Source organism: Erigeron canadensis, chromosome 1 (assembly GCF_010389155.1).
Source record: "Erigeron canadensis isolate Cc75 chromosome 1, C_canadensis_v1, whole genome shotgun sequence".
NCBI lineage: Eukaryota > Viridiplantae > Streptophyta > Magnoliopsida > Asterales > Asteraceae > Erigeron > Erigeron canadensis.
In genome coordinates, this window is record NC_057761.1 from 50,757,214 (window position 1) to 50,770,545 (window position 13,332).

A 13,332-nucleotide genomic window follows, 5' to 3' on the forward strand; every position below is an offset into this window, starting at 1 on the left:
TAAACAAAAAGTAGCTGGTCATCATCACCATTAATCAATATAGTGTTAAGCCATATATAGTTATCTGATAATGGACATAATCAATAAACAAATCTAGATAGATTTAGTCGTTTAAACACTAAATACATACACCTAAACCCACCGCTTTCGCATTATGAGCAACAGAGCAACATTCTTGAGTGGATATTTTCTCTTTAGATTCTTGATTTCATGATGAGGAATTGAATGTTTAACTTTTTATGCGATACAAAGTGGGGTTTTTTAGTTTATTAACAACACAGATATGTATTTTTGGACATTCGAAAAGATCACTTAAATGGTATACAATACGTCACATTTTCTTTTCATGGTACATGTCAATTATATATATTGCACCGAGAAAAAAAGTTAGCACTCAAAGTTAGTTTAAATAGAAACAATCATTAAATCCATTAGTTATGAATGGACTAAAGAGATATCTATAGTGGTCCATTTGTTAGGCCGTGTGTAGGCCCAACTTTAAAGCCAAATGATTTATTGTTGGACCAAATATGAATCTAAACTCAATAAGCTTTTCAATGTGAGTATTTTTGTACTCTTAATTATCATTTACGATTATCAAATATCATCATAGTCGTGATGACACCCTCAATATCAAAAATAGTATGCACATTTTTATTTAAATATTTCTAATTAATTGTTTATTTTCTAAATAATATATAGAAAATTATTCGTAATTTTATTTTTTTATAGTAATACTTATAGGGTTATAGTGCCCATTAATGGTATTCTATTTCATGTCAAAAAGGCCAATGGTGACGGTGGAAGGTAGGGGTCTTCGTGGAGGAGACAATTTGGGCCTTGTGGACAATGTAGGTAACTGTCTTAGTAAAGTTTTCGACTCGACATCAAATGAAATTTATTATTATCTTTTTTTTATATATATATTTTGTCTCAACATAAAGTTTGTTACGAAAAAATTTGTGACTGCACTCTTGATCTAGAGGTAAAGTTGCAAAGGTGATGCATTAAGAACATAAGGTAACCGCACGTGTCCAGATGACCCAGTAATAACTCCTTTCGAAATGAAGTAGCTAATTTACATTCAACTATTCGCGGCTTCAACTTGGAGATCGAATATTAGAGGAGATTATATCGATGATACATAAAAATTCATTAGGCCAGCATCACAATGTCAAGTGATGAATAATGTAATGAAGTTATAGAGACAAGTCTTTAAGTGACCCGAAATCCATACAAATTGATAAAAGGAAGTTGGAAAAATAAAAAATCATCATGACTGGCTTTATAGACGCATTTGAAGAACTAATCAGCACCTTGACCCGCTGTACACACACACCCTCTGCAAACCATCCCCTACTCCAACAGAAACAGATTGAGAATTAAAGAAAGATGCTCCTACAATCCACATTCTTCGATAGATACTAAAAGATCCACAAAAGAATCTCTATGAACAATTATAAAAGTCAATCCACGATCCAGACAGAATCCAACAATGGATTCCCCTACTCCTTGTGAACCCAATGATCTAGAATTGATCCACTCATAATTACTCGTTTTGATACAAACTCATTTGGCCCATTAATTTGTTACCCATTTGTCTGGCCTGATAGCTTTTGGTTTGTAGCCAATTCTGCAATTTACCAACTCTAAGCAATATTTAAGTGAACATATAAGAAATCCAAAAAGTTTGCCCAATCATAAAAATGATCACACATCTACAAATTGTGAGGTTACACAGATTGACTAATGTCTAAAATGATCATATCAGTTCATTAAACATTTCGTTTAATTGACTATGTCTATGACATGATAATGTAACTAATATGTAAATAATCAGCAAAATTGTCTCATGTACTCTGTCATTCAAGGCAATGAGACTTCTCTGCTTAAACAGTTAAACCGGTTTTTATTTCAAAAACTAACCCCATTATAATTCCATTTTTGCTCATACCTGCAAGCTGCAAACTGCAGATTCAGTACATTCCAAATTAACATGTATTTTCATCATTATTATTCATTTACCTCATAATTAAGATGTATGGCAACTCAAATAACCATGGTAGCAAACAGAGTAAAATCAACTTCTAAGCAAAAACATCATTATAGCATACAAAATCAAAATGCATTTCATTGCAGACTTTTTGACCAACATACAATACTTGAAACACTCGAAAAAAAAAAAAATTCAACTAAACTTCAACAATCTGTAAATCATACTTACATTACTCTACTCAAACTCCAGCTTTTGACCTTGAAACAGCTGATACACTCTAAGAAGAAATCACTGGACAAAAAAATCAAACTTTAATTACAGAACACTTTGGGAAATCATAATCTTGACTCTTGAAACACATCCCTAAAGTATTCCTAAAGATCATCAAAAATCTTTAATCCTCCACCATGATCACCCACAATCAAAACCCATAAAAATTCATCAAAATCAACAGAATCTTGATTATTTGAACACATTCCTAATATTCCAAATATCATCAAGATCCAAACTTTAACCTAAAATCTTCCAAGATTATCATCCGAAATCAAAACCCAATTACAAAATTCATCTAAATCAACAAAATCTTGATTCTTAAAACACACCACTAAATTCTAATAACCCAAATATCATCAAAATCGAAACTTTAATCTTTAATCTTCCAAGAAAATCAACTCACATTTGTAGAAACCCATCAATTGACTGGTGACTTACACTTCTTGAATTCATGCAACAATTTCTCATCTCTTAATCCAACTAAAAATTGGGCTAAACCTTCAAGAAACAATGCAGCTTGATAAACACTAGTAACACTAACAATCTCACTGATAACATCTTTTCGTAACCGATTTGCATCCATAACAATCCCAACCATCTCCTCTTCCATCTCTGCTGCAGCCATGGCGGCCATAACTTCCCCTGACCCAACTTTCTCAACAAACGCTAACTGCGCTTTCCTAACCCGATCATTCAAAGCCGGCACCATTAGCCTTAACCCACGCTCAATTTGACCGATTCGACACGTTAACTTACGTGTTTGTATCTTCCATGCATTCATTAAAGGCCATTGTTTCTTCAAAAACTCACAAGACTCACCAACTTCAATTTCTTCCACGTCATCATCATTTTCTTGATCATGGTTACTATGATCATGATCATATTCTTCGTCGTCTTCTTCTTGAGAAGAAACGTCGTCTTCTTCGTCGTTTTGAATAAGATAAGACCGGATTAAGTTGGTGAAGAGATAAGGATGGAGATCACCCAACCAAAGAAAAGGGATTTCAATCGGGTTACGAATATCGGTCGGATAAAGGATTTGAGAGACGTCGGTTGAGGCAGCGAGGTCGAGGGTATGGTAGTATGATTTGAAGTGATGATGGATGATTTCGACGTGGGCAGAAAGGAGATTTGGGGAAGAAGATGACGTGGTGGTGGCGGACATGTGGTGGCGGAGATTGGGTAAGTGTTTGTTTTTTAAGATGGTGATCCAGTCGGAAAAGTAGTCTTTGAATCGCCGGTGGTGGAGGAGACTTTTGGAAGGTGATTGTTTCTTCATATCTGCATACATACATGAAATATAGATACAGAAATTGTTAGATATACATGAAATGTATGATTTATAAATGGTTTAAGAAAGATTATAGAGAAATTAAGATGGAGAAAGACTGTACTTACATAATGATTTGAACATCTTTTTTGAGGAAAAAAGATTTGGAATCTTGAATTGAAGAAGTGGGTTTTGACTTTTGAGATTGATGATGAAGATGATGACTGTGGGGTGATTTTCTTAAATTTCTTGATGATTGTTAAAGAGATCGATGGCAAGTGTGGATATATATTTTTAAATTTGATTTGATTTGAATTGATGAATTTGTAAGTGATCAAGGGGGAAATTGGGTTTATTAAGTATTGTTGTGAGGGTAAATGTGTACTTAAAATAGTTTCCAGAATGTTTATTTAAACCCCTTTACTATTCTGAATATAACCAATACTCCTTCCCCTATTGACATATTGTATTTTATAATATAAAGTTTTATGTCATTTAACTAAGGAAAAAAACAAATTTTTTTTATTTTTTTTTATCGATCCTAGATTTAGAAACTAAAATTCAATGTCGTCTTGACTCTATTGCTAGTAAAAAAAAAGCATGAACTTTTACGTCCCAGATGTTTTTTATTTATCTGTAGTACGTGAAATTTTATAAATATTTACATAGTGACAAACATGTTAATTAATCAAACGGTCCCTTATCATCATTGGTGATGTTCGTTATGTGTGGACTTATAGTAAGATATTTTCGATACACAATATGCTTTACGTGGAAGCTCTTCTTTTATAAATCTTTTTGAATATTCAACAAATTTCATCTTCACACAATCAGATATTCACATCTATAAGTTTTTAAACTTTTACATTCATTTTTATAAGTTTTTAAAGGAAAAAACCTTATTCTAAAGTGTAAATGTCGCTACTAATCCTTATATAACTCCCATTTCAATGTCGTTTTTGTTGGAGTGTGATCATTTTATTATAAATCGTGTGTCTGGGAATAATTTAAGCCTACGGGGTCAGACGAAATGACACGGCAACTCGATAATATTAATTGATATATTAAAGTAATATATTGATTAGTTTGATCACTAAATGATTAATTAAACATAATTAAAGGGTTAGTTATATTTAATTGATTAAAGAGGATGATTAAAATGTGAAAATCGAAAAATGGATTTAGACCTAAAGACCATATGGGGGCCGGCCACTTAGAGGCTTGTTTAAGCCTTGATGTGGCTTATTTTCCAAGCAAGATTAACCCTAATTAAGTCCTATAAATACAGGTTTAATTCTTGGTTTTTCACACACTTTTTCACATAAGCTTTCTCTCCTTTTCTTCCTTTCTCTTTGAAGTGGCCAAAATTCCCTTTCATTAGGGTATTTCGACTTTGAAGTTTAAGGTTCAAGCAAAAGGTTTGTTTGGTTTGTGATCGGGTACTAGCATACGTTATTCGAGGTGTCTAGTGTGCGATCGTAGAGGGGTTTTGCTTTAAACCCTAAGCATTAATAATAATCTTATTATTATCATTATTGGAGCTTGCATCTAGTCTTTGTTAATTAATTTGATTGCATATATGTTTCGATTTCTTCCGTTGCGCTTATTCGTGATCATGTATGATTATATGTTTATATTCTCTAAGAGTTTTTAAAGGAAAAAACCTTATTCTATAATCCTCCCCTTGCTATTCTTTCTTACTCACAAACCAAATACACACAATGTGATTTCATCAAGAAAAAGGTTTCTATACGCTCTTAATCCTCAAGGTTTGTTATTTGTATATTAATTACTTTTTAATTGTTAACTAAATATGGTTCGAATTGTTGATTTTAAGTATTTAATTGTGCGTGATACGAATTTATTATTTTGTTACATAAGTGTTTTGGTTTCAAATTAACGTCGTTATGGCAATTCGCATGCTATGTATTGTGTCCGCTGCATCGCGCGGGTACTCATCTATTTTATCATTATCTACCATTTTGATACATTTATTATCTTTATCTACCATTTATCATTGCATTTTAATGTGTGTGTGAAATTATATATACATATATGTGCGTATATAACCCGATTGTGAAATTTAAGTCTAATACCACCACTTAAGAAATACTATATGTGTATGTATTAATGTATATGTGCAGAAGAAATAATGGGTATGTATATGTGCAGAATAAATAAATGGAGTACAGCCACAGGGCAAGGTTTAATGTTATAACTTATAAGTTGAAAGTTGGTAGGGTGTCTTGTAACTCTGACGCTGAAAGTTGGTTGCGGTGGTTGTGGCTGCAATTTTTTAGAGAGGTTTGTTTAAGTGTGTATATGTGAAGGAGTGTTAGAAAGTGAAGGTGATTTAATTGGGAGTTTAAATATGTTGATATAAGAAGAAAATTATCGTCTTTTCACATCTCTTCTTTTTAAATCTACCTATAATATCTATCTTCCCTATAATCATGCTAAAGTTTTGACTTAACTACTACTAAAATGTTAGAAATTTGACTGTCCATCGGCTTTTCCTTCGACAAGCAAGAAGTCGGTACGTCTTTAAGAAGAAAACTAATGAGCATTGCATCAAGTTCCAGTATCTCATATTATTCGTCAATTATATTATACACGTTACACTCGATTTTTTATAATTTCATAATGTTTAGTACTCGTATGTATTTTTGATTCACCATATATATTACATGCATTATTAATTAAAAGGAAAATGGTAAATACAATATTAAGAACGGTAGCTAAACGTGCATAAAATATTATACATATGTACATTTTTATATCAAAAATTCACCGACCATGAACTTTATGATAAGAGTTAAGTATTATACACGTCACACTCGATTATTGAAATTTCGTTATGTTTAGTATGTATTTTTGATTCACCATACATACATTATTATTAATTAAAAGGAAAATACTAAATAGAACTTTAAAAACTCTAATTAAATGAGCATAAAAGTATTTTGCATTTGTATTTTTTTTCATATCAAGACCCACTTACCATAAGTTTTATGATAAGAGTACAAGTATTTTAATATCACATGAAATTCTATTTAGCTTTTTGAGATATAATTATAAAGGAACAACATAACACACATTATGGGTAAAATTAAAAGCATTAAAAATTTTTAAAAAGAAGAAAGAATGTTGTATTTGCAATCTTGTAAACTATGTTAGAATGTGTAATAAACCTTTTAAGTGAATAAGAAAAGTAGGTATTTAGATGGAATGTAGGTATTTGGAGGGAAAGTAAGAAAATGGAAATAGAATAATAATTAGGCAAAAGGTTAACTTTTCATTACATGTAGGGGATTTATATATGCATATAAATTATACTAAACCCCCTTCATAATTAGAAGCAAGTACATAGTTAATTACATATTAAACCCTTCATCTAAACAAGCTAAATAACAAGGACATTACTAATATATATTTACAAAACACGTACTAACAAATATAAAAGCTAACAATCTCCCCTTTAGTACTATTTTGTAAATGATTATCATTGAGCTCTTTTCTTCTTTCTTTGGCGCCTGTTTCGCTTCTTTGTTGATGATTCGGGTTTGTCATGACGAAAGGTTTGATCTTTAAATGCTCTCTTCTTGTACTCACTCTCTTTTTCCTTCCAATATTTCTTCGGGACAAAATGGTATTTTGGATCAGCCGGGCGGTTTGGAGGTTCAATTATGTTGTCGGCGGTTTGGAGGTTCAATTATGTTGTCGGCGGTTTGGAGGTTCAATTATGTTGTCGGCAAAGTTGACTGGAGCCATGTTGTGCATTCCCGGCTTATTGTTTGGTGAATATCTAACCCAAGTTCCTAGTGGATGATGAATCACACCCTCTTGTTCTTATGGCAATCTGGCTTCTTGAATTCGTCTAGACCTTTCTCTGTGATCCAATCTTGTCTTAATCTTCTTAATCACCCTACCCAATCTCTTCTTTTCTTTGGCATTTTCCTCAAACTCGATGAGGCTTTCAAAGACTGTTAAGCATTGTTTCAGAGTCCCATCTGAGTACTTGCAGAGTTCATCAAGTCTGATAAAGATCTTATGTCATCCTTTAGGATTGTCAAAGATAGCACCAGTGTTGAAGCTCTCCAGATTGATTCCTTGAATTCTTTGGTTTGGCACAGTAAGATTGACTTTCTTTCTCTTCTTCTCGACAGCCAATTGAAAGTCATTTTGGGTTTGACTGAGAACAAGACTATCCATATATCTTTTGACAACATAGTAAGCCTCCTGATTCTCTGGATCTTGTTGGACAAACTTACATGCAAAATGATGAAGAAGAAAGATCAAGTCATCTGCAAACAGTAGGTTGAATCTTGCTTCTCCAAACATGTACTAACGCCCATCTTCACGTCTAAAGATAGACCACATTAAACCAGGGGGTCTTGCAAACCCGAGACCACGCCATTCTTTGAAATGAATGCTAATGACTTCAACAATTTTTAGCTTGAACTGGTTTTTCCAAACTTTGTTTGCTTTGTGGCTTTTAGCTTTCACAAGATCTTCTAGATACTTCTTTCTTTGATGATCAAGCTCATAGGCTCTTCTTGCTCTTAATTCATCAATATCAATCTTTCTCAGCTCTTGTTTCTTTGAGAAAATCTTGTAAGCTTTTTCTTCAAGGAATTTCTTTGATCGGAATAGATGAGAAGGAATTCGAAGATAATCAATTTGTCTTGCTTCATTTCTTCTAAACAAGCCTTCATTTATTTGAGTTTGCAGTGCTCTGGGAATGTGAGAATTATTGAGAAGATGAATTAAGTCGTAAAAATGTAAGTGATTGAGAACAGGGTCCGGTTGAGGAACTTTCAAGAAAGAATCAAAGCCAGGAGTGGACTCATCATCATCATCATCAGAGTCATTATTGTCATTTGGATCAATATCATTACCTCCAAAGTCAAAGTCATCATTTTCAGGTTCATTGTCATTCATATCTTCAACAATCACCGAGGAATCAAGATTGAATCCTCTAGACTGAGCATCATCTCTTACTTTGGAGCCAAGTATAACATCTGTAGCAGCACTTGCTCCGACTACTGATTCAGCAACATGGACTTCTTCAGTGTGCTCAATATTCTCGTCCATTTGTTCACAGACATCTTCAGCATCATGAGGGAGATCTTGAGATTGAGCTTCATTTCCCGCAACAACATTATCTCCAATAACTCCAGTTGCAGCGCTTGCTCTAGCTTCTGTCATTTCAATATCTCTGTTCTCCCCCTCGTGTTGATCCTGGTTATCTGGATCATCACGTCTTTGTGGAATGATAGGAGCTTGACTACATGTAGCTTCAAGTTCTGCAATACGCTTTTGTGCTGCTTCAAGCTCTGCATTTTTAAGGAACATCTCTTGAGCTGCTTGATCTTGAATGTATTTGATTTAATGAATGTGATCAAAGCGAGCTTGAATAGATGCTTGAATGGCAAGATCGTATGAGTCAGTTTGGCCATAAAGAGAGATGAGATTAGCAAGCAAAGAATTATAAAGAGTATCAAGATTGGCTCAGCTTTCAGGAGGCATAGGACCAGTAAGTTTCTTGGGTTGTGAGTCGGAAGAGGATGAGGATGGAGATGAATGTGGAGGTGATGATGGTTCAGCGGGAATACGAGATTTTGGGCGTTTGGGAGGCATAACAGTGTGATGAGGATTCCATTACTCGATCTCGGTGTTCATGATTAATTGTCACTGATGCAGCTGAATCATCACAAGAAAGTTGGAACATTCTAAAGATGGAGTATCATATCAAGGGGATCCACAAGTGAAAGCTATATTAAAAATTTAAAATCCAAGGTCTAAAATGTGATTTTGAAAATCTTATATGCAAGAAGGAGAGGCTGTGGAGGGTTTCTCCCATGTGATGATGATTGTGAACCACAAACGGTTATACGGAGTAGTCTCAGGTAAAGTGACTTTAAGAAGCCTTATCGGGCCACAATCTTTGACTTAATTGCACTCGGCCAGATCTAGCTTATTCGGTGGGGGTGTTGTCTCGCTTCATGCAGTTACCTTATTCATGAGTTCTTGCTGGTGCTGCTACAAAAGCGTTAGGGTATATGTGGCTTCTACAACTCAGTGTATGTTGAAGTATTGTACCACAAATGATCAAGTAGATATATCTCTGACAAAGGCATGCAGTCTCTAAAGAAAATTAGTTTATATTCTTCAAGCACAAAATGTCTTGTTAGTTATATGAATTTGATCCAATGGGGGAATTATGTGTTCTTAATAGTTATATAAATTTATGCTTGAATAAAGCCTATTGAATACATATGCTAAATTTTAGGTTTGCAGTTAGTTTACTACTTGTATTATTGTTTGTCCATTAAGTATTTATATCCCATGCAAGTCTTTTTGTATAATCTTTTTGTGCACTTCTCTCTGCTATCATTTGATTATCTTTGCAATCTCATAACAAAACTCTAAATATACCAAATGTCAGGTGGTAGCGTTAGCGTTATATGGTTAAAACTTAAAAGAGATGATTTTTGGGTAAAGGTCATTGATTAATTACTAGCAGTTATGGACAAAATGGAGGTTAGCCGGTCAGGGTGATAGCACTTAGGGGTGAGGTTTGGTGGTGTTAACTTAACTTGGGGTAACATCATTAACCTAGGAAGGGATATGGAAAGGGCTGGGGTCAATCTTGGTAATAGTTTTAATGGGGTTTGGAAGCGGATTGAGTTGGTCTAGAGAACATCGGTGTGGGACGGGACACTTGGGGCGTTCAACTTTGGGGTGGTGGGGATTATATATGATGCTAGAGAAGTTTCCAAAGCTTGTTGAGAAAATAATGCTACAACCATGTACTCTAATAAGGAATGGGTTAGAAAAAGGGGGTATAAAAGGAAGGATTATTATCCGGGTTGAATCAGAGAAAAGGCAATTTGACCTGCACTCTACACTTTGCCCGATTTTGCAATCAGGAGGTGGAATCGGTAAAGCAAAGGTTGGTTAGGGATGTATATTCGGGGCATGAATATTTAGAAAGTAGAATTAATTGCGGGTCTAAGCTAACAAGTTGTGGCAGGTTGCAAAATGGATAATGGGATAATGGGTCACTTGATGTGGAAAAATAAAAATTAAATGGGAAGGTTTTTAGCAATAAATATCCAACGGTGGAAAGTGTATCTAATCAAATTAACATCAAATGCTCGAGTGGGTGTCTAAGGGGTCATTCGGTTCATCAAATTTATAGAAATTTGATATAAAAAGATATAAGTTCGGAATGATGTTCCTTGTCATGTTAAGAGGCTCAAGAAAGGCTCGATTGAATGGGTTTTGTCATTTGTGGGATCAGACACCATGGAGTCGTCGTAACTTACGTGAGCCACGAGACTTGATTACGATGAGGAAGTCTATGTTGTTTCCTTTATCTATACTATATTATAAAACAAATCCACTTTTCAACATTCAATTTCAATAATGTACACATGATAATGCATCATATACCATACATCAATCCATACAACTTTCTCTCCCCCCATAAATCATTTTATTCCTCTAATTCTTTCAAAACCTTTTATCTCAATAACCGTACATCGATCAATTATAAAAATTATATGAGTGTTCTTAAAATTTAATGCTCTTTCATTAGAGATGTTATTCGATATACTTTCGACAAATTTTTAAATCCGAGGACATAGCCCGTACGGCTAAGACAATTGACTATGAAACTCTATGACATATCATCTCCGATAATCTATCATATTTTATGGCCTATCACCCTCATCATTTTACCGCGACAACGCGCTCTAGTTGTTTAAAAATGAAATGTTTTGTTAAAAAAAAAATACTCGTATAATAGAAGTCAAAAAGTAAGTAAGTAAGTAACTGATCAGTGCCGCCTTCCGTGGGTTTTGAGCCTCAATATCTCGACGGTGTATGGGGGAGGTTAAGATGTAGGCAGGCCTTACCTCTACCTAAGTAGAGAAGCTGCTTCGAGTTTCTACCTAAATGGTAGAATAGGCTCTCCAACCTTTGCATGGAATGAGGATCGAACCCATAACCTCTGTCTTCAGAGGTAAAAATGTTTACCACTTATCCAACCATGCTGTTTATAATAGAAGTCAATGAACGCAAAATGATTCACTTTCTCAACAAGCAAATAACATAAATGTAAGGCCAAATATTCTCACCATCACATTCTCTCAAATCACAAAACCACCATGCCACCACCACAATCAACCATAACCACCACCGTCATCATCCTGCTAATCCTGATCCTAACCACCCTCCCATCCTCAACCCACACCCAATCCACCGATCTAGATTCCGACTGTACAAACAAATGGATCCACATCCGCCACCTCCCACCATCATTCAACCACCACATCTTAACCAACTGTTCCGCCACTCACCACCCATTCTCCACCACTTTCTGCCCTTTCACCACCAACCATGGCCTTGGCTCTAAAACCCACAACCAATCACATTCTTGGTTCCGAACTGACCCATCTTTATTAGAACTCTTTTTCCACCGCCGTATGCTTGAATACCCATGTCTCACCGCCGACCCCACCTCCGCCGACGCCGTCTATCTTCCGTATTACGCCGCCCTTGACTCCCTTCATTATCTGCACGGCCAAGATTATAACTTTTCAGCCCAACACGGCCGGAAATTGGCGAAATTTATCAGCAAAGATTCCCCGGAGATTTGGGAAAGAAATAACGGACTTGATCACTTTCTTGTACTAGCTGGCAGCGCGTGGGATCACGCGCAACCAGTAGATAATGATCCGAGGTTATGGGGTACTTCTTTTCTTGAATTGCCTGATTTTTATAATGTGACTGTGTTAACATTAGAATCTAGAGCTTACCCTTTTCAAGAAATGGCTATTCCTTATTTAACTTCATTTCATCCGCCTAATTTAGCGCTTTTCGATTCGTGGGTGAAAAGAGTTAGGAGGTCTAAAAGGACTACTTTGATGTTGTTTGCTGGTGGTGGTGGGATCTCGAGTACTCCGAATGTGAGGAGAAGTATTAGGCTAGAATGCGAAAACAATACTAAGTTGTGTGAGTTTGTTGATTGTTCAAATGGGATTTGTGAACATGATCCTATTAAGTTTATGAAACCAATGTTGCATGCTAGTTTTTGTTTGCAGCCTCCTGGGGATACACCAACTAGGCGTTCGACGTTTGACAGTATTTTGGCAGGGTGTATACCGGTGTTTTTTGAGGACTTATCGGCGAAAAAGCAGTATAAGTGGCATTTACCGGAAGATAGGTATGAGGAGTTTTCAGTTATGATTCCGAAAGAGGATGTGGTGTTTAAAGGGGTGAGTGTGCTTGAGGTTTTGAAGGGGATTTCGAGAAGTGAGGTGAGGAAAATGAGGGAAAGATTGATTGAAATGATTCCAAGAATTGTTTATAGGAAACATGGGAGTTCTTTGGGTTTGAGGACTAAAAAAGATGCATTTGATATTGCTATTGAAGGTACACTTCAAAGGATTAAAGCTAGACTTGAAGGTGTTAGTGATCTGTGAAAGAGATTATAGAGTTCTGTTTTGTAATTTAAACTGTTTATCTTCATCATACAGAGTCGATACAATTTGTAGAAAGATTCACCTTAAAACGATGTCTCATAGACACGTTTGTAACCGAGGTCTTTATAGAAAAGTCTCTATTTCTGGGTAGAGACGTGACTATTGATATCTCACATTTCTGTATAATGAAATTGGGCATCATTGTTGTTGTTTATCTGAAGCTTGGATGTTTTTATCTTCCATATAATAAGTAATTTCCATCTGTTTATTACTTTATTGTGTTTTGGATAATGAGTTTGGAA

At 35.1% G+C, this 13,332-nt stretch overlaps 2 protein-coding genes across 2 annotated transcripts; one reads left to right on the forward strand and one right to left on the reverse strand.

Annotated features, from left to right (window-relative positions):
* Positions 1-2,677: 2,677 nt before the first annotated feature.
* LOC122594383 (protein INAPERTURATE POLLEN1) lies at positions 2,678-3,548 on the reverse strand. Its single transcript, XM_043766851.1, has one exon. It carries the CDS (start codon positions 3,546-3,548, stop codon positions 2,688-2,690), a length of 861 nt encoding a protein of 286 aa, XP_043622786.1. The 3' UTR covers positions 2,678-2,687.
* An 8,105-nt stretch (positions 3,549-11,653) lies between these two features.
* LOC122604426 (probable xyloglucan galactosyltransferase GT19) lies at positions 11,654-13,301 on the forward strand. Its single transcript, XM_043777322.1, has one exon. The coding sequence runs from the start codon at positions 11,714-11,716 to the stop codon at positions 13,028-13,030; it is 1,317 nt and encodes a 438-aa protein (XP_043633257.1). The 5' UTR covers positions 11,654-11,713; the 3' UTR covers positions 13,031-13,301.
* The last annotated feature ends 31 nt before the right edge of the window (positions 13,302-13,332 follow it).

Coding starts and splice junctions, on each gene's coding strand:
- LOC122604426 (XM_043777322.1), top strand. CDS start 11,714: ATGCCACCACCACAATCAACCATAACCACCACCGTCATCATCCTGCTA.
- LOC122594383 (XM_043766851.1), bottom strand. CDS start 3,548: ATGAAGAAACAATCACCTTCCAAAAGTCTCCTCCACCACCGGCGATTC.